The 18,775-nt window shown below is 50.8% G+C and overlaps 2 protein-coding genes across 8 annotated transcripts in view; both read right to left on the reverse strand.

Moving 5' to 3' along the window:
• Wiz (WIZ zinc finger) overlaps positions 1-3,240 on the reverse strand; it is a 29,068-nt gene extending 25,828 nt beyond the window's left edge. For 2 of the 6 annotated variants that reach the window (XM_028783544.1, XM_028783538.1), the window contains exons 1-2: positions 3,146-3,240; positions 1,454-1,716 (exon numbers count right to left, since the gene is read on the reverse strand). In XM_028783544.1, coding sequence (XP_028639377.1) covers positions 1,454-1,658 — 205 coding nt within the window. In that variant the 5' untranslated portion in view covers positions 1,659-1,716; positions 3,146-3,240. Of the gene's footprint in view, positions 1-1,453; positions 1,717-2,327; positions 2,383-2,490; positions 2,566-3,145 lie in introns of those variants that run through there. The other 4 variants (XM_028783539.1, XM_028783540.1, XM_028783545.1 and 1 more) reach the window with 4 other exon arrangements.
• Positions 3,241-4,556: 1,316 nt separating this feature from the next.
• On the reverse strand, positions 4,557-17,894 carry Rasal3 (RAS protein activator like 3). 2 transcript variants are annotated; one of them, XM_028783525.1, is made up of 18 exons: positions 17,810-17,894; positions 17,343-17,680; positions 14,231-14,370; positions 14,026-14,104; positions 13,858-13,919; positions 12,023-12,093; positions 11,495-11,621; positions 11,311-11,409; positions 10,334-10,870; positions 9,764-9,908; positions 9,005-9,149; positions 7,951-8,187; positions 7,654-7,855; positions 7,446-7,555; positions 6,303-6,693; positions 5,949-6,106; positions 5,232-5,295; positions 4,557-5,131 (listed from the first exon to the last, which is right to left on the reverse strand). In XM_028783525.1, exons 2-18 carry the CDS (start codon positions 17,665-17,667, stop codon positions 4,976-4,978), a joined length of 3,048 nt encoding a protein of 1,015 aa, XP_028639358.1. In that variant the 5' UTR covers positions 17,668-17,680; positions 17,810-17,894; the 3' UTR covers positions 4,557-4,975. The 2 variants fall into 2 exon arrangements, with proteins under 2 accessions (XP_028639358.1, XP_028639357.1); XM_028783524.1 differs by lacking the exon at positions 17,810-17,894 and having other exon boundaries at positions 17,343-17,736.
• Between the last annotated feature and the right edge of the window lie 881 nt (positions 17,895-18,775).

An 18,775-nucleotide genomic window follows, 5' to 3' on the forward strand; every position in this document is an offset into this window, starting at 1 on the left:
GCAATCACACGCATGTATCCACAGGCACCGGCAATCACACGCATGTATCCACAGGCACTGGCAATCACATGCATGTATCCACAGGCACCGGCAATCACACGCATGTATCCACAGGCAGACATTCATGGCATTAAAAATAATAAAATTTTAAAAAAATAAGATGAGGTGTGGAAATGTAGCTGTGGTAGAGTGCTTGCCTCACATGTAAGACACACAAAACAAAACGCAAGGAGAAAGAACAAATGGATGAAAGGAAGTTATTTAAAAATTAAAGAAGAGGGCTGGGGTAGAACTCAATGGAATGAATATCTTTTGCAGAATATGTGCAAGGGCCAACGTGCAATCCCAAGTTCAATAAAAAACAAAATAACATGAAGAAGGAAGAGGGTTGTAAAGCCACATGCCTGCCTGACTGTGAGTCTGAGACACTTCCTTCACCCCTCACGGTTTTGGATTTCCCCTTCCTAACGTGAGACAGTAAATAATGGAGGCCTTCCCTACAAAGATCCTCAGTATGATATGAATTGAGTACACAAAGAACTTGCCATGTAGGAACCACCGAAGAGGAGCCTGGAAGTTATTAGAAGGTTTTTGGGGTCCGACCAAGGCAATGAAGGAAGAAGTCTGATACTTCAGCCTATGATTCTCCATTGACAGCAGATTCCTGTTAGGTCCTTAAACATGCCAGGCTCCTCCCCTGTACAGGGCCTTTGCACTTGCTGTCCCACCACCTGGTGGGCACTTCTCACCACTCATTCTATGCTGGGTCTCAAATACTATTCTCGGGAGGCTTTTCCTGGGTCAGCCAGGCATGACCCTGGCACTCTGTTTAATATCTGCATAGGCTCTGTCATTGCCTGCCCTTATGTTGCTTGTCCAAATTCCCTTCTGCAATGCCAAGCCCCGGATGACAGAAACTCTTGCCTCTTCATGATTATCTCCCCAGCACCCAGAACAGAAAGTGGCACACAGCAGGTGCTCAGTGTTTAATAAACAAACAACAAATTGTGGGGACAGTGTGAGCTACCCTGGTATGGGGTAAATCAAGGTAGAAAGATTTTCTAACTCCCCAGACTTTACCTCACCACTAGAGGGCACAAGCTCTGGAGCTATACTCCACAAGACTGCAAGAAGGAACAGGCGGGCTTTGGGCAAAGAGCTCCTGGTGCTGACCCGGGTATTTGGTCCAGTTCAGAGGGGAGAGCCAGGCCACTCAAGGTATGAATCCCAGTTCCTTACCATCCTCTGGGTGACTGTGATCCAGCTATGGGCTCCCAAAACATCTGTTTTCATAAGGGCAAATGAAAAGCACTATGCAGAACAGTAAAGAAGTCTCTGCGCATCGAGCAGAATTCCAGACCCAACTCAGCCCCTGCTGGGTTGGGTGACCTGACTCTTTCTGAGCCTTGGAGACTAAGTGGGATGCTTCTTTAGGGCCACAGAGCCCTCTTACCAGAAATGCCACTTCTGCCATCCAGAATGTCTCGAGGGCCTTCCTTGGTGATTGGCAGGTAATGAGAAGATCGAAAAATATCACCTTCCCCCTCAGCAGCCTCAGCCCCACCCTCGATGTCCTCTCTTGGAGCTGGGCCAGGCAGTCTCTCTGGGCCTCGAGGACGATCCGGGGCAGCCAGGCCACCTGCAAGTAACCCCTCCATGGGTGCTAGCCGCTGATCTTCACTCACTACCTGGCAGATTCAGCAGGGCATTGTGGGCCTGGAGACAAAGACAGGGAAGACCTTAGGAGAGTAAGAGAAAATTCTGTTTGTTTTTCCCTCTCTCAAAACCTTCTCCTTCAAGGCCTATGACCTCAGTTTACTTCTCAGTTAAAGTGAGGTGGGGTAAGTGGTGTTGAGGCCCCATTCACACCTATTATAACCCAATCACCTCTACTGTCAGCGTGCCTCAAAGCACTAAAGCTTCTTCTTTCCCCAGCTTCTTCCCAGCCTCCATTCACCTCAGTTACACATGCACACTCAGTTACCTCAGTCCTCCCTCATCAATCCTTACGCCTACTCCTCTCATGCATCACTCACAGCTTCATCTTGTGCAGCTGCCTCCTGGCTATCCTGTAACTGCATAACCTATAGCCATGCCTCCAGTTTCCAGGATCCCAGCTCATGAGTGCACTGTCCCGAGTGCCCCCATCTTTGCCCTTATACTTTTCTCACTTCTGTTGCCCCATATCAATTACCCCTACACTTTACCAACATCCACACCCTTCTCCCTACCCAGGATACATTCTTAACCCCTTAACCTCTCCACACTCTCAAGTGACCCCACCATTAACCCTTTCCCTTCTCCTCAGCATGATCTCTCATGCATACCAAGCCTGGGATTCTCCACCCTGCCACCTTCTAATAGTATTGGTTGCATCCTCCACCGATATTGGTTGCTCTGGCCCGAGGATGAAAAGGACCGATGGGGCTCCTGTTTCAGAAATAAGGACCCTGGGGGAAGAGGGCGATTGTCCTCTCCACCTATAAATACCTTCAAGGTAGAGCAGAAAGTGAAGGGCAGGGATGAGGCGCTCTCCCCAGGGAGATGGTGGTGAGGCCGGGCCCAGGCAACCGGGGCGGGGCCGGGGCTCCAGGCCTGGTAGCAGGCGTCGCCCTCGGGGGCCTGGGTGCTCCCGGGGGGCCTATACGGGGTGGGTAGACAGTCTTGGCTGGAGGGGTCCCTGCCCAGGCCTGGAGAAAGCACCTGCGGGTACCCACTAGGGTAAGCACTGCCGGCGGGCATCGGGCAGGACCGCAACTTCGGAGCACTTTGGCAGCTTGGGGAGGGGGGTCCAGTCCAGATGGTCGTTCCCTACCCCACCCCCCGCAGGGGTCGCAGAGGTAGGGGCGGCGATGCGCGGACGCACCCTGCGGGGAAGCTAGGGTCCCTAGGATGCGCCCTTCGCCCGTGCACCTCGGGGCGGGAGACCCCGCGGGACGAGCTGAGGTGGGGGGAGACACCTGCCTCGAGACCCCCGCCCCTCCCCCCACCTGTGCAGCCCCGCCCCCGACCAGGCCCCGCCCCTGCAGGCCCCGCCCCGCCCCCCGCCCTAGGGGGTCCCGCCCGGCCGGACCGGGCCCAGGCCTCCCCTCCCGGCTCCAGCTCCGCCCTGCCCGCGAGCTTCCCGGGCTGGGTCGGGCCTCACCGGAGAGGCGTAGTCGCTAGCTGGAAACTCCCCTACTTCATGGGGCCGTCGCTGCCACTACAGCTGCTGCCGCTCTTGGTGCCGGTGCCACGGCCTCCTCTGCCGCCGCTGCCTCCACAGCTCGGGGACATTGTCCCTTTAAATCGCTCCCCCCCCCCCCCCCCCCCCCCCCCCCCCCCCCCCGGCGCGCCGACGTGACCTCAGCGCGACAGCCCCGCCGCGCCGCCATGATGAGGAGGTCTGCCCCCCCCTTGTGCCACTCCGGAGGGGGGGAAATCCAACGGGCGCGCCGCCATATTGGGAGTGGCCAAGCAGGTCGCCCTTAAAGGGCCAGCAGGACCTTAGCGTCTAGGGAGGGGCTCTGTTACCATGACAACATCCTGTCCTCTGCATTGCCAGGCCACTGATTCTTACTATACTAGGTTTGTTGATAACATCTAGGTTTGTTAATAACAGGTGAGTGGGAGGGAAACATAGAAGTTTTCTCTTGGATCATTCATAGATCACTGAGGACTCCACCTGGCCAGTCCTTAGCTTTCAGTCTCTTCCAATCATAAGGCCACCCTTTCTCGTTGTTTGTATTGGATTTCAACATCTCCATTACTTTATGTCTGTCCTGAATACTAAGCTCTCCTCTATTTAGTCTTCAGGATCATAGCCTCCAGACTAGCCCATATACACACGTCGCAAACTGGTTGCTTTTTCACATCCATCACCCATTTGTCCACCCATTTATCTCCATGCTCAATCTATCAACCACTCAACAACCCAATAAACAAATCACCTCTCTAAACACTTACTCATCTATCCAAAAATTCACTTAACCTATCCACCCATATCTCATGTACCAGCCAGTCCCTTTTACTTATCCACAATCAGGGGATTCAACAGTCCTACCAATACCCATACAGTCATCCATCAGTTGCATATTTGTCTTCACCAAATGAAGAAGACAAGAGTTCATGTCTGTCTACTTTATTATTTTCCTATGGCTCATTTGGGAGTCCCAAAAGACCTCAATAAATGTGAGGTGTGTGTGTGTGTGTGTCTGTGTGTGTTTGATTACTCATTTAGTTCAAGTGCTAATTTCCTATTTTGAGTCAGCCTTCTTTGAGTAGACCTATCTATTTTGATTAGTGATCTGCCTTAAACCAGGTCACATGTTCAGTGAAGTAGCTAACCTAGTCTCCTGCCAATTGTTTCATCCACCTTACTCTACCAGCCATAGAACTCAACTGTATTCTCACGTACAGCCCCTTCCTTCATCTGCCTCCCAGACTCATTGCCCTCCCTGCCATAAGATTGTGATATGGAGTCTAGAAAGATTCTGTCATTCGGAGCTTGAGGTATTGGTAGGGGATGAGATGGGATAGGTGGGTGGGAGAGCTGTGCTTCATGGAAAGGCAGGTGGTTCCCAACCAATGATAAATATCTTTTATTGAATACCTTTATCTAAGAGTTGTCCACTGTGTAGAGAATTTTTAGATGCATTTTTTAGATACAGAGGAGAGAATGGGGTCTTTTAGAGTGACGGCCTTAGATCACAGCAGTAGTGAGGATCTGCTTATCCTTTCCATCTTCAGGAGACTTCACATTAGGTAAGAATTTGGGAGAGGTGAATGCTGGGTATGCTCTTGTATTAATCATTTGTAGGGCAGAGAAACCCATGATTTTCTGAAATGGAGATTTACTGGGCAACCTCACAGTTACCAGAGTGATTGACACCTCCCACTCTGTCCCCCACTAAAGGCTATGAAGGGCTGAGGCAGTCAGAAAATCCTCTGTAGTGGTTCTCTTGGCTTCCAGACCATATGGAGTGGGGTGAAATGCTCAAGTGTCTGTTGACAGATCAGCTCCATTGACACATGGTCCTTTAAGAGGCAGGGTCTGGCTCTGAGATCCTGGTGTTTTTGAAAGAAGCTGTAGGCTTTCGAGGGTATCCCTCAGCTGGTCCTGACAACATTCCATCTCAGTCAGGCGATGCTCCTGGGAAGGCAGTGGAAGTGGGTTTGAGGTTGGGGTGGGGGTTGGGGATGTTCACCAAGCAGACTCCTCACTCCCCTCCAGTCTCAGGCAACAGTCTTACCAGACTTTTCAGCCTGTGGCTCCCGTTGCTTGGGAGACCACCCTTAGAATCCAACTTTGAGATCCTGTGGAGGACAGGGCAGGAGAGCGGCCAAGTCAGAAACACAGAAAGTCCCTTCCATCCTGGGTCAACTGCCTAGGACTCAGTGGGCAGGGCTTGGAGTGAAGTTGGGGTTTGTTCAAATTAGAGAGCAGGGTATAAGTATATCTGAAGCAAGGTCTGGTTAGAGCTTGGCACAGTTAAGATGCAAAGACTAGCCAAGTGTAATGGTGCAGCCCTGTAACTCAGGTGGGGGGCTGGGGCTGAAGCAAGAGGATGGAGAGTATGTAGTTAGCCTGGATTACATAGTTAAATCTAGTTTCACAGAAGGACTACAACACCGGGTGTGTGTGTGGGGGGGGGGGGCGGGAATGGGAGGATTAATTAATCAATTTGAAGGAGGAGACTGTCCAATGAGCGGGAAGGGCCCAGATGGCCCCGATCGATCGGGTTTTGAGTGGCTGGTTGAGAGGGTGTGAGTAAGTAAAAGGACTAGTCAAAGACAGATGTGAGATAGGCCCAGCAGAGGAGAGGTTACCAGGTAACTTGGGTAACTGGTAACTTGGGGGTTATAGAGCTGTTAGGGCCTGGAAGCGGGGGTAGTTTAGGCAGGGAAGAGATTTGGGCCACGCTTGTGAAGAAGCTGGGATTGGAGCTACCATGAAGGGCGGGGCTCACCCAGCTCCCAGTCTGGAGTCCAGATCCTGCAGTTGACAGCGGAGCTGCTCCTGCTGCTCGGTCAAAGCCTGGATGTGGGTACTCAGTGACTCCACCAGATGGGACAGAGCTTTCTGTTCCTCGCGGAGTGCAGCTACCTCGCATTGTATCTCTGCTAGCTGTGAGAAGACAGTAGCTGTGATTCGACCCATCCTCAGGTCCCTTCCTCATTTTATCACATTTCTACCCTGTTGGGGAACTTGTAGGTCGGGAAAAACAGTCTCAGAGTCAGATGAGCCCTAATGTCCTTTCTTAATCCGGCTCCTTATCCGCAGCCCGCCCCACACCTCGGAGAGGATCAGGACCGGATGTTACCTTGCCCACTGGTCGGTGCGCTCCCGGAATTTGGTATCGGTCCCCGGGTTGATCCAGTTGGCGCTGCCATGGCACCGATGGCTTCCGAGGTAGCGAGGTGGAAGCCCTAGTCCAGGCCCGTCCGCAAGGCGCGGGGCCCGTGCGTAGGGTGCCTTTGAGTCGTGGCTTGGAACCTGCAGAAGGGCGACGGTGGGTAGGACGTCTGGCAGGGTCGCTCTGTGTGCGCAGCACTGGCCGCGGCCGCTGCTGGGTCCGCTCCTCATCTGGCCGCCGACAGGCCCAGCTTCCTGTCCCTTGAAAGCTGCGCAGAGATTGGCTCTTGGAAATGAGTGGCGTGTGCTTGGGGAGGTCTCGGGGTGCCAAGAAGCCGGGTTTCTCCCCTGAAGAGAAGCTGGAGGTGGGATGCGAAAGTTCAGACCCTCAATTGGCTCTGGAGATGACTCCACCCCAGTCTAGAGGCAGAAACGACCCCACCTTTTACATTAGTAGAATTCTCTTAGGACCACACATGACCTCTGACTTTGATGAGACCCTGTCCTTGACTTCTGACTACTATTTCAATCTGATCTTTTTTTCCTCTTTAGCTTTAGCTCTGATTTCTGACCTTGACCTGATCCTTTCAATAGTTTTAATTCCAGTCTACCCCAGAGAATCTGCCTCCACTCACAAGCGTACCCACTTTTTCCCTAATTGACCTTATCTTCTCTCCAACCTCTGGACTTGAGCTGACGCTGTTGTTCTTGACTTTTGATGGGAAATGGTCTCTAACCTGTGGCCCCACGACTAGTTTTATTTGTCCTAAGCTTGACCTCTGCTTCTCGGACCTTTGTAATATCTTGTTTTCACCTGACCCCTGATTTGACTCCATCCACAGACACATGGTCTTCATCTTTTACCACAGGCTACTTTCTCACCCTGGAGGTGACTCTTCCCTGACTTCTGACATGACTCCATCCCAATCTTGGACTCTGGTTCTGTGAATGTTTGCCCTTTGACCACACAGTGACCACTCCTCTGCCTGCCTCCTTACATGATGCCATCCCAAGCCTCTGACCTCAACATAATCCTGCTCCTGGCATTATTCATCTTAACATATTTACTCCTTCTGTCACCCATGAGAAAACAGCCTGGACTTGAGGTTACCTGGATTGGACCTGACTGGAGATCCGCATTGGTACAGAGACTGGCACAGGCCGGCCCTCCTCAATGGCTCGAAGGATGGTGGGTAGTGGTTCCAAGCTATCTTGTGTTTTCTGTCAAAGGATATAAGGAAGATGTTCTGTGAACTCTCTGGTTCCAGTGCCTCCCAGCCTTTCTACTCTCCACCCAGGGTTCTGGGTTCAGGTCTCACCTGGTCAAGTTCGGCAAAGATTGTGCAGAGCTGGACATGGAGAACTGCCAACTGAAGGGCCAGGTCTCCACTTCCCTGGTAGCCACTGGGTGTGGTATCTGCATCTACCATAGCTACCTGGTCCAGGAAGTGTCGCATGGCTGGTCCATGATCTTCCAGGAAGCTATTCATAAAGCCCATGTAGGCTTCCTTCTCACCAAACCTGAGTTAGAGCCAAACTGGTTAAATCAGGACAGACACCTGCCAAACCCCCTACTCCCTGACTCCATCATTGTCCCACATTCTCCCAACACCTACGGAGCACAGTTGGCGAGATTCTGGATGACCTTGGCGATGAGTGTAAGAGTTCGGGCTGGGCCTGGGGCCGGGTGCTCTGGTGCCAGGCCAAAGAGGCTGGGTGCCAAGATGGCAGGGCATAGGAGCCTTAGGAAGAGGGACGCACACACCAGCCGGGGGCCCAGTGCCTCAGAGCCTCGTGCTTTGCATACTTCACGCCAAGTTGAGAACACAGTGCCCAGCTCTGCTGGGAAACAGCTAGAGCAGAAGAAGCAATAGTTAGAGGAAGGGGACAGGGACATAAAGAGTGTATATGATCACGGTCATAAGTCTAGAGGCCAGGTGCATAGGAAGCATTACATGGCTTGTTCATGAAGCCTGTGTGTGCTTTCATGTCACTGAACCTGTTGTTTGGGTTGCAAGGTTGGGGATCTCTGGGATAATAATATTTGGGGCAGGGCTTGGGTTCCAGAGGCTAAGAACTTATAGCAAAATTGTGGCAACTTTTAGGTCCTGAACTTTTAGATTTGGGCAGACAAGATCACATGGGAACAGAGGTCATGAATTTGGGGTGCAATAATTGTATGTGAAAGTGAGGTGTCTGAGTATAACATAAGATGGGGTTAGGGTTACAGTGTTACTTAGGATCATAAATCACAGGATTGAGCATGAAGTTATCCTAGGGCCAGAAGCCAAGGGGTTACATGCTCGTGTTTCCTGTAACCAGTTGATGAGATCAGGGATATAGGATCTCTTAAGATCAGGGGTCATAGGATTAAGAATATTAATAATCTGAAATTAAAATCCTATATTGTCCAAGGTTAGGTGGTATTGAATCATTTGTGGTTGAAGGCAAAGGAAACTGGTCCTAGGTTACTTGGGGTTAGGTGGCATGACAAGAGTGTAGTTAGCCAGATACAGTAAATAAGACCAGGGCAGTTAAATTTGACTTGGAGGTAAGCATATTTTAAATATTAAATCAAATTTGAGTGCCCCACATTTTGTTTGGCTGGTTAGGGCAGCACAGTGGCAGTGAGGCAGGGCTGTACTCAGGTGCTGGGTCCCTGATTCTCACTTGTAAGAGTGGATGATGTTTTCAAAAACTTCCTCACAGCTGTTCCGCAGTCTAGCTTGGTGTTTTGGCAGCTCTGACGCTGGGCACTTGCTGGGGTCCACTTCACAGTCCTCAGTGGAGGCACAGAGACACCGCACAACCTGCCCTGCAGTCCAGCACAGTCTGAGGTCATGAACCCAAACACATCACACCCAGCCCCCAACCCTGTTCCGGCTGGTTTTGCGTGTCAACTTGACACAAGTTAGAGTCATCAGAGAGCCTTGGTTAAGGAAATCCCTACATGAGATCCAGCTGTTAAGGCATTTTCTCAATTAGTGATCAATAGAGGAGGTCCCCTTCCATTGTAGGTGGTGTTTTCCCCGGGCTGGTGGTCCTGGGTTTTATAAGAAGGCAGGCTAAGCAAGCCACATGAAGCTAGCCAGTAAGCAGCACCTTTCCATGTCTGCATCAGCCTTTGTCTTCAGGATCCTCCCATTTGATTTCCCGACTTCCTTCAATAACGAACAGCAGCGTGGAAGTGAAAGCTAAGCGCTTTTCTCTTCAACTTGCTTTTTAGTAATGGTGTTTCATTTGCAGCAATAAAAACCCGATCTAAGATAAAGCCTATCTCCAAGTTACTCTGGAAGCATCAAACATCTTACGGAAACAGCAACTCCACTCCCACTCCAGATTCTAGTACCCAAAGCACCATTCACTCCCAGAAGGCCGTTTCACCTGGGGCTTCCTGGACCTCTGGCACCAATCTCTCTCTCTGCTTACCCAGGGTCTCCTGGAGATACTCCTGTGCCACCAGTTTCATGTATTCATCAATGGCCTTTGTGGCTAAGGTATTTTCTCGGAATAGCAGCGCCTCATGGCCCCCACAGCGTGCCAGCTCTGTGGTTCCTAGGTCTGTCACCAATGCCTGTGGAGGACAGAGATCACATGGAATGATCCTGCGAATCTCAGTCATTGGTCCATCTTTCATACCTAGGCACGGGCCTTGTGCCTTTTTGCTGATATTCAGGCACAGTCCTCAGTTTTTAGCTGAGGCTACAACATCCACCTCTCACAGCAGAGGTGCCTAATAGCGTTGAGGTTGTCCTCCAGCCCCTCCTGTCTCGCTCAAGTTCAGAGCGAACCCATCCCATCTGAAGTTCAGGGTCTGCCTCTCACAGTTCAAGTTAAGGCCAGCTGAAATTCCAGACGCTCGTCGTCCATCAATGGTAAAGTATTGGTCCCGCCTCTCACAGTGTACTGCCTCGCTGGACACTGTCCAGGCCCTTCCTCTCCAGCCCTATTTAGAAAGCGCTACCTGTGCCACTTGTCTGCATAGTCAGGGCTTCTCACCTGCGCTCGGCCAGTGGCTCGTAGCACGCGCACCATGGCTGCTGCCAGCTCCTCCTTGGCCTGAGCAGACAGCGCGGATTCCAGCGCCCCGCATAGGCGCGCGTAGTGGAAGGTGAGGAATTCGGCCAGCTCCTTATAGCGCTCGGACGGCAGGACGCGGAGACTTCGCACCCTGATTCGCGCCCGTAGCACCGCACCTGCCGGCGCCCCAAGCACGGGGAACCAGCGCTCCAGGCCCGCAGCAGGCGCGCGGGTGATGCTCACCTCGTCCAGCTCCAGCACCACCCTGCCCATGGTTGCCCCTGCCGGACCTGCTCCGCGCAGCCGCAGCGACAGGCGACGGGCAGGTGGCAACGCCTCGAAGTGGAAGCGTTCGGCCCAGAAGAGTTGTTCTGGGCCGGCCCGGGGGGCAGTGCGCGCCAGTAGCGCGCCGTCCAACCACAGCTCCGCACGTACTCCGGGTGCAGCTGCTCGGGGTAGCCCTTTGGCCTCGTGCACCCACACCGTCAGCCACGTCTCTTGCCGTTCCACGTTGTCCTATATGCAGGAGTTGGGTAGAAGGAATGTGTCGGAGATATCTACACTCTAAGCCCCAAGATGCGCACTGTAATTCCTTGATGCGCACCTCGATCTGGGAGCCTTGCTCACAGGGATATTGCACGACTTCTTGGGGGAAGAGGCTGGGGTCACAAATACCTGGGAGCCGTTAAACAGAACACATCTAGCTTTGGGGAATGTCTCATATATTAGAGTTTAGGATATAGAGGAGTAGCCCTGGACTGATGACTTTGTGACTACTTGGTAAACAGGACTTGAGGAGCGAGTAGGTGGAGAACTGGATGCAGGAGTGGGTAGATTTGACATTCATGTGGCTGGTGTGTTGCATGGGAAGTTTTGGGGACAAACTGTGTGGATGGCGTGGAAGGGGCAGGGCCTGGCTGGTGAAAGGGCTTTCTGTGTCTGTCCCCCTCGATAACCTGGCTCGGCTGGAACTGCCGACGAAGATCCTCAATCCAACGGTCTCTCTCAGCGCTTGAGCGACAAGAGAAACAGCGGCTCCCACCTGCCCAGGTTACCTATTTAGGACAGGATTCAATGGTTTAATAGAGGCTGAGATAGGGCCAAGGGTTTAGTAGAGGCTAATGTGGGTTCCTCATTTACCTGAAAGCAGTACGGCTCACCCAGGAGGCTAGGATGCAGAGGCCAGACTCTCACGTCCCTCTCAGCGCCTAGGTCCAGCTCAGAGAGTGTGGCCAGCGATTCTCTGGAACCAAGAGCACTGGGGGGTCTGGGGCCAGTGAAGGGGAACAAGGCGTTATTCCTTGCTTACTCAGTCCTTACTTAGCTTTCTAATCTTTAGTTACCCTAGCTGCTGTCTCTTTTGGCATCCTAGCGGTTGATCCGCTGTTTCCTTCCTCCACCCTCATCCCTTATGGCTGAATTTCCATGCATTCTTTGGAGTTCCTAGATCCAGGGTATTTGGTTAGCTTCTATTTCATTAGAGATGACTCCTATCGTTCAACCAAGAGATGAGAAAATAGCTGGGGTCTTTGTGACCCCAAGTTCACTTGTCATGGAGCAGAATAGAGAGAACATGCAGGCAGCTGGTGAAGGTGAAGCTAAGGAACCCAGAAGTGCTGAACTCACAATGTTGAACCACAAGCCCTCCAACTTCCCAGAGACTCTTACCCATCTCGAGGGGTGTGGGCTCCCAGTTCTGTCTTGGCCCTTTTCTTCTCCTTCAGCCTCTTGAGTAACCTCTAAAGGGGGCAGAGAGGAATGTGAGCCAGGGAGAACCCTATGTTCTTTCCTCAGCTTTGTCCCCCCAGAGTATCCTTGAGGATCTGCTGGTCTTGGTGGACCAAGCCTAAGTCCAGGCTGCATTAACATCTGCAGCCAGCAGATGACATTTTATTCATGTTGCGCAATACTGGAAATTGTGCTTAAGGCCTCACGAGGAGCAAATGCTCTCAAATCAATGGTGTTATCTTCCCTGCCCAACAGCTTGCATTTTTTTCTCCTCCCTCTTCCCTCTTTCCTTCTCTGCTTCCATCTATCCTTTCCTCCCTTAGTAATGCCTTTTGAGTTAGTGTCTAAGAAAGCCAGCATGTTCAGCAATAGAGGTTAGCAAAGCTCTGCATGATAGAAGTGGACAGGGACTGTTAAAAAGCCCAGAGTGTCAGAGAAATCATGTGTAGGCTTTTGGCCAATATCCAAAAAAAGTAATAAAAAGAAGGAAATTGAAAAGTTAGAACCTAGAAAAGCAGGCAGGCTTCCATTTCTGATATCTACAATATTTTTTTTCATGTGTCCTTTTGTGTGATGTGTATGTGTGTGCACACATGTATGTGAGTGAGTGTGTGTGCACATGTGTATGTGGAGTCCTGAGGTTCTGACGTCAAGCTTCCTCGAGTGCTTTCCACCAGGAGGCAGGGCCTCTCACTTGCGTCTAGAACTCAGTGATTTGATAGCTGATGGATTGTCTGCAGATTCCTGGTCTTCATCTTCCAAGTACTAGACTTACAGGCAGACTGCCATCCTTATCTAGCATTTGCATGGGTGCAGTGGATCCAAACGCTGGTCCTCATGCTTGCTTAGCCACTGAGCCATCTCCTCAGCCCCAGCAGCTTGCATTTGTATAGCACCAATCACTCACTCACCTGAATTCTCTATGTACTCCTTGTAAAATAGAGAGAGAACCGGTTGTGGACTCAAATCTGTAATCCAGCACTTAGGACGCAGATGCAAGAGGATTGCTGAGAATTAGAGGTCACCAGGAGGCAGGTCTACATATCAACTTCTAGGAAATTCTAGACTTCAGTATAGGACTCTGCTTTAAAAATATAAAGCTTTTGCCAGGCGCGATGCACACCTTTCCACTTAGGAGGCAGAGGCAGTTGGATCTTTGTGAGTTCAAGGCCAGCCTAGCTCTACATAGTGAGTTCTAGGAAGCCAAGACTACATAGAGAGACCCTGTCCAAACAAACAAACAAACAAAGCAACACACACACACACACACACACACACACCACACACACACACACACACACACACACACACACACACACACAAAGCCAAGAGAGGAATTTTCTCATTAGCTCTATTTGACAATAGGTTCGAAGGCTCAGATCAGAGCTGGCCAGTGACCTATCCATGATCCCTTGTTTCCTGGCCCTCCAAGTCCAGGACTGTGATTACAGTTACCCAGGAAGCAGAGATTGAAGATCAGAAATTTTAAAATAGTCACTGTGTGTGTGTTTATTTTTCAGGCAGTCTCAATATGTACTCTGGCTTGCTTGGAACTCACTATGGAGCCTAAGCAATCTTCTTGTCTTTGTGACTGTGATTATAGATGTGCACTACCACACCTGGCCCTAATGTGTGTGTGTGTGTGTGTGTGTGTGTGTGTGTTATTAAGTAAGGTCTGCAGATATAGTTAGATGGTAGAGCATGTCTGAGGCCAAGGTCTAGGAGATCTTGTTCACCCCTGCCACTTCCCCGCCCTGTCACACCGGCTGACATACCCGAACATTGTGGACCTGGTTGGAACCAGTAGCTTCCTGCTCAGTTTTTCCGGGGGTCCGAACTGTGGGTGGTCAGAGGTAAGAGGTTAAGGGTAGAAAGCATGGTAGGTTATGAATCACTTTGAAAGGCTCCCCAATCCTCTAACCTCCACAAATTCCCAAATTTACCTGGATCCTTGAGGTTCCCCAAGGCTGCCTGCATGCTGCTTTCTGAGCTGGCGCTTCCCACTCGGATTTGGCGAGGACCCTGTCCTCCCATACAAGTGGGTAGTCAGAAAGGGGAGGCACACGTGAGGGGGCACATACATTTCTGGTGCTTACCCCTCTACCATCGCCTCTGTCCTGTTCCCTTTCTTCCTCTGCTCTTCCTTACCTCCTCCTCACCAAGTATCACCAGCCTTCCTTCAAGCAGGGTAAAGCCATCGATGTTCCAAACAGGCATGTCAGGGGTGGGAGGCTCAGGGATCTGCGCAGCAGGTAGATCTGGGTCTGTTACCAACTCCAGCTCTGGCTCTGGGAAGAGGAGGGGATGCTGATTCCAGAGTCTCTCCTTCTCCCTCTGACCCCCTTCTTTATACAAGAAGGTGCACACTTCAGCAACCATGTCAGGCTGGGTGTCCTTGGGCAGATCTCTACCTCTCTGAGGTTTGTTTTCGACCACCCTAGAAGCGGACACAGCCCAACAGTCCAGTGCTGTTTATTGCTCTTCATGCCTTTTCTCATTCAATCTTCAAAAGCCATTTAAAGGGCATTAGAACTGAGGTCCAGAAAGGTTGAGTGGCCTACCCAGAATCACACAGCTTGTGAGTGTGTGATTAAGCCAGGCTTCTAAACCAAGCATTCTTCTCTTAACCAAGAGAGTGGGTAAAGGTGGGCCTAGTAGCACAAACCTGTAATGCCTGTACCTGACACTCTGAGCTAGGAGGAGGATGAGTTCCAGGCCAGTTTGGGCTACTAATTTGAGACCTTATTCTAAAAATGAGGAGGGACAGAGAGGAGGAAGAAGGAGGGAGATGAGGGAAGGAGGGAGGGAGGGAGGGAGGAATGGAGGAAGAGAGGGAAGGAAAGAGAGAGAGAGAGAGAGAGAGAGAGAGAGAGAGAGAGAGAGAGAGAATGAGAGAAAGAATATGATGGGGTACCAGCCTTGGCCTCTTACACAGATAACTAATCTGAGACCAGCAAGGTAGTTCAACAGGTAAAGGTATGCAACCCTGATGTGAATTCAACCCCTGGAGCCCATATCAAGGTGGAAGGAGAGAACAGACTCTCCAGCGCTATCTTCTGACTTCTCCATGCTGTGTGCACACACACACACACACACACAAATAATTTACTTAAGGTGGAAAGGATTCACTTGAGAATGGTATAGACAAAGTTGTAAGTACATGAATGAGAGTTTTCTTTCTTGGGGAGGTGGTGTTGGTGGAGATTGGGTCAGGGACGACTCTACTCTTCACCCTCACAGAGTACTGCAACTAGTTAGGAACTAGGGTTTATTTGTCTGTGGTGCTGGGGATTGAGCCCTGGGCTTGGCTTGTTCTAAGCATACCCTCCAGCAATGTGCTCCCCCAATCCCCACTGTGGGAGGAGCAGTGGGAGACGCTGAGCTAGAAAGGAGCAGACTTGTTTGGTGGAAAGCACTGTCTGGAGCCTATGCAGTGGGCAACCTCAGGCACCCTATAGGGCCTCAGAGGCCATTTCTGCAGGGCTGGAAGCTTAGCCCAGTAGTAGATCACTTCCCTTTGTGTGTGAGTCCCTAAACTAGAAAGAGAGAGAGAGAGAGAGAGAGAGAGAGAGAGAGAGAGAGAGAGAGAGAGAAAGAGAGAGAGAGAGAAAGTTGAGCCTGGTGGTATACACCTTTAATTCCAGCAAATAGGAGGCAGAGACAGGTAGATCTGTGAGTCTGAGGCCAGCCAGGTCTAGTTGCAAGACCCTGTCTTGGAAAGCAAATCCCTATAATATGAAACCACTTTTCTCAATATAATATTAATGCTGAGTTGCTTTTTGTGACATTGATTTAGTGTGTGCTTGTAAACACACATCTGCCACGGCACAAGTGGAGGCCAGAGAACAACTGGAGTTTATTTACTTATGTGGGTTCATGTGAAGGTCAAAGGACAACATTTAAGAGGCAGTCTCCCCTTGACCATGTGGGGCTTCAGGTTTATCACCAGGTGCTCTTACTTGGCAGTCACCTTGCCAAAGCCTCATTTGTTTTGTTATATAGCTTAGGCAGGCCTAGAACTCAATACTCGTCCTCCCGCGTCTGCCTTCCAAGTTCTGGGATTTTAGTAGTCCTAGCTCTGATGAATGGAAGGCATTTCAAGAATTTCTAGGAAAGATCTGAATTAATCATGAGCTTCCAGGAAACACCAACTGAATCAATCTTCTCAGTTTATTTTCTACCCTGTTTTACCACTAGGGGTGATACACACAACTCTTCTTTCTTTCTTGGTGGTGGGTATAAAACCCACAATCCCACAGCCTCTCCCATGTTAGACAAGTGCTCTACCACTAAGCCACATCCGTGGCCCTAGTTTTCCTATGAATGGATCTCTTAGTATATGCTAGGCCCTGGTCTCTAATCTTCCTGGTCTCCACTAGTCTCCCAGTTCTCATTTTGTAGCATCTGCCGTCTTCATATTGACTTCATTCTTCTGTCTGTAACTGTTCCTTCCCCACCCACTGCAATGTGAACTCCACAGGGCAGGGAGTGTCATCTGCTTTGTTCACAGCTATCCTTAGTGCTTCAGTCAGGGACTGAACCAATTCGATGCTCAAAAAACTTCTGCTTAGGCCAGCAAGATGGCTCAGAACATAAAGGTGCTTGCCACCAAGGCTAACTGTCTGAGTTTGATTCCCAGGACCCACATGATTGAAGGAGAGAACTGACTCCTGAAAGGTGTCCTTTGAGCCCCTCACTGGAACCACCATGGCTTGCTTGCCATCTTCCCAACATAAATAAATAAATGCAAGTTGTCTTCTAATCTCAACACGTGTGTGATAAAGGACACTCACACACACACACACTGAATGAGTAAACATCTGCTTGCTTGAACAAATGAACGAATGAATGAATGAATGTCGTCTTTAAGGCAGAGATGGGGAACTTCACATTGAAGTAAGTAAGACATGGGCTATATATAAGGCAGCTGAAATTCACATCCAGTCAATGGTTTGATCTACTGGATACAGAAGACAACAGCCATCAGGACCAAGAACCATTAGACACCCACTACAGAACTAAAGTGCATCCATTCAACGCCCCTTTCTCAACTGAACCCCACCTGGGAGTTCTGTGAGTCTTCCTCGCCCCAGCTTAAGGGGAAAGAGATGAGGGCTGCTAGGGGCCCCGGCCGCTTCCTGCTGGGCTTTCATACTCCCCACAACTTCCTGTGTCTAGAGGACTGATGCTAGATTGACAGACAAACACCCAGGCATCCGGCCACCCAGCCTAGCCCTAGCTGGGTTGAGAGAGAACGTACCTGGGGCCTTCGGATTTGGTTTGGGTTCCAGCGGCGCCACATTCTTGTGCCTACCCCACAGGGTCTTGGAAAACCGGAGGCGATTGGGCCTTGACTCCTTAGGGGGTGCAGAGAGGACCCGACGAAACAGAGATCTAGGGGCTGGCTGGTTGCTCACCATGGACTCCTGATGGCTCAGGGTCCTTCCCCAGCCTGCAAAGCGGCCCCAGCGAAATGTTCCAGTGGTCTTCTCCCCTCTGCCTCGAGTGTGCCAGTGGTAGGATGTCAGCGGAGAGAGCGGCGAGGGCTGGGTTTGGGAATCTTCACTCTGCAACGGTGGGTCCATGGCGGAGTCTCTGCTGCGAGACCAAAAGGTGACAGTTTTGTGCATTGTCTGCCCACATTCTGTCTTCATCTTCTTTGGTCTCTTCTCAGCTTTGCCTCTAAGGAATACACTTGAGGTTTGCCACAAGTAGACCCTCCCTTACCTTGATTTCCAGTCCAGAACCAGCAGCAGTCTGTACTGTGCTAGCTTCCTTCCTCGGAACCTAGCTCCACGTGACCCTGTCTTGTCTCCCCTTCACCCCGCCCTTACAGTCAGGCTGGGAGGGCATGATGGGGGCAGGATGCGGAGGTGGGAGGGGTGGAAGAGAGGTTGGCAGTTCTGGCTTCTGCCGAGAAGGTCAAGGAGGCAGTACATACTTGTCTCTTTGAGCTTCAGTTGCCTTCTATGAAATAGGAACATGCTAGGTAAATGCTGGCTAGCAAGGCTACAGGGCCCCCAAAGTCTCCTGCTGGCCGGGGTGTGGAAAGATTCACTTATGTAAGGAAGCTGCCACAATTTTATTGGAATGGATTAAAAAGAAGAGTCAACATTTATTATTATTGTGTGTGGTTGCTATATTGCTCACATGGCGATCAGAGGACAACCATGGGGAGCCAGTTCTCTCCTACCTTTATGTGAGATCCGGAGGATGGAAGTCCGGATCTTACATGGCAAGTGTCTTACCCCCGGAGCCGTTTACCAGCCCCTCCACCTTGGGAGTGGGAACCGAGGGCCTGAGGCAAGGCCTATGGGCTACTACTGAGCCTCATGCCTAGCCTTCTTTTCGTTTTCTTATTATGCAGACTGGGCCTTGAGCTCACTACATGTGTTGAAGCCTAGGCTGGACTTGGACTCTTAACTAGACTTTCCCCAACCCAGTGTTAAGTTAGAACTAAAGAGTGTGCACGTTCAGCGACAGTTGTAGCATTCATTGTGCCCTACCCCCAGTCCTTGTCCTTTGAGCATGATTATGTGGGTTTCCTCAGATCCAGTATTTCCCCTGATAGGTAGACATCCAATAGACACGGCCATCAACACTGCAACTAATAACCCCAAATAACCCAGGTGTCCACTGGCAGCTGGACAAATACTCGGTGCCAACTCCACACCGAAGAATATTATATAGCAA

The sequence above is a fragment of the Grammomys surdaster genome, unplaced genomic scaffold, assembly GCF_004785775.1.
Source record: "Grammomys surdaster isolate TR1022 unplaced genomic scaffold, NIH_TR_1.0 1149, whole genome shotgun sequence".
NCBI lineage: Eukaryota > Metazoa > Chordata > Mammalia > Rodentia > Muridae > Grammomys > Grammomys surdaster.

Bases quoted from the DNA above. Each gene is read 5' to 3' on its own strand.
- Rasal3 (XM_028783524.1), bottom strand. From the start codon at position 17,736: ATGAAGACAGAATGTGGGCAGACAATGCACAAAACTGTCACCTTTTGG. The intron at 7,556-7,653 runs GTGAGACCTGAA...ATCCTTTGACAG, and splicing joins TCTTTGCCGAACTTGACCAG to AAAACACAAGATAGCTTGGA. The intron at 5,132-5,231 runs GTAAGACTGTTG...CTGCCTTCCCAG, and splicing joins GCCACAGGCTGAAAAGTCTG to GAGCATCGCCTGACTGAGAT.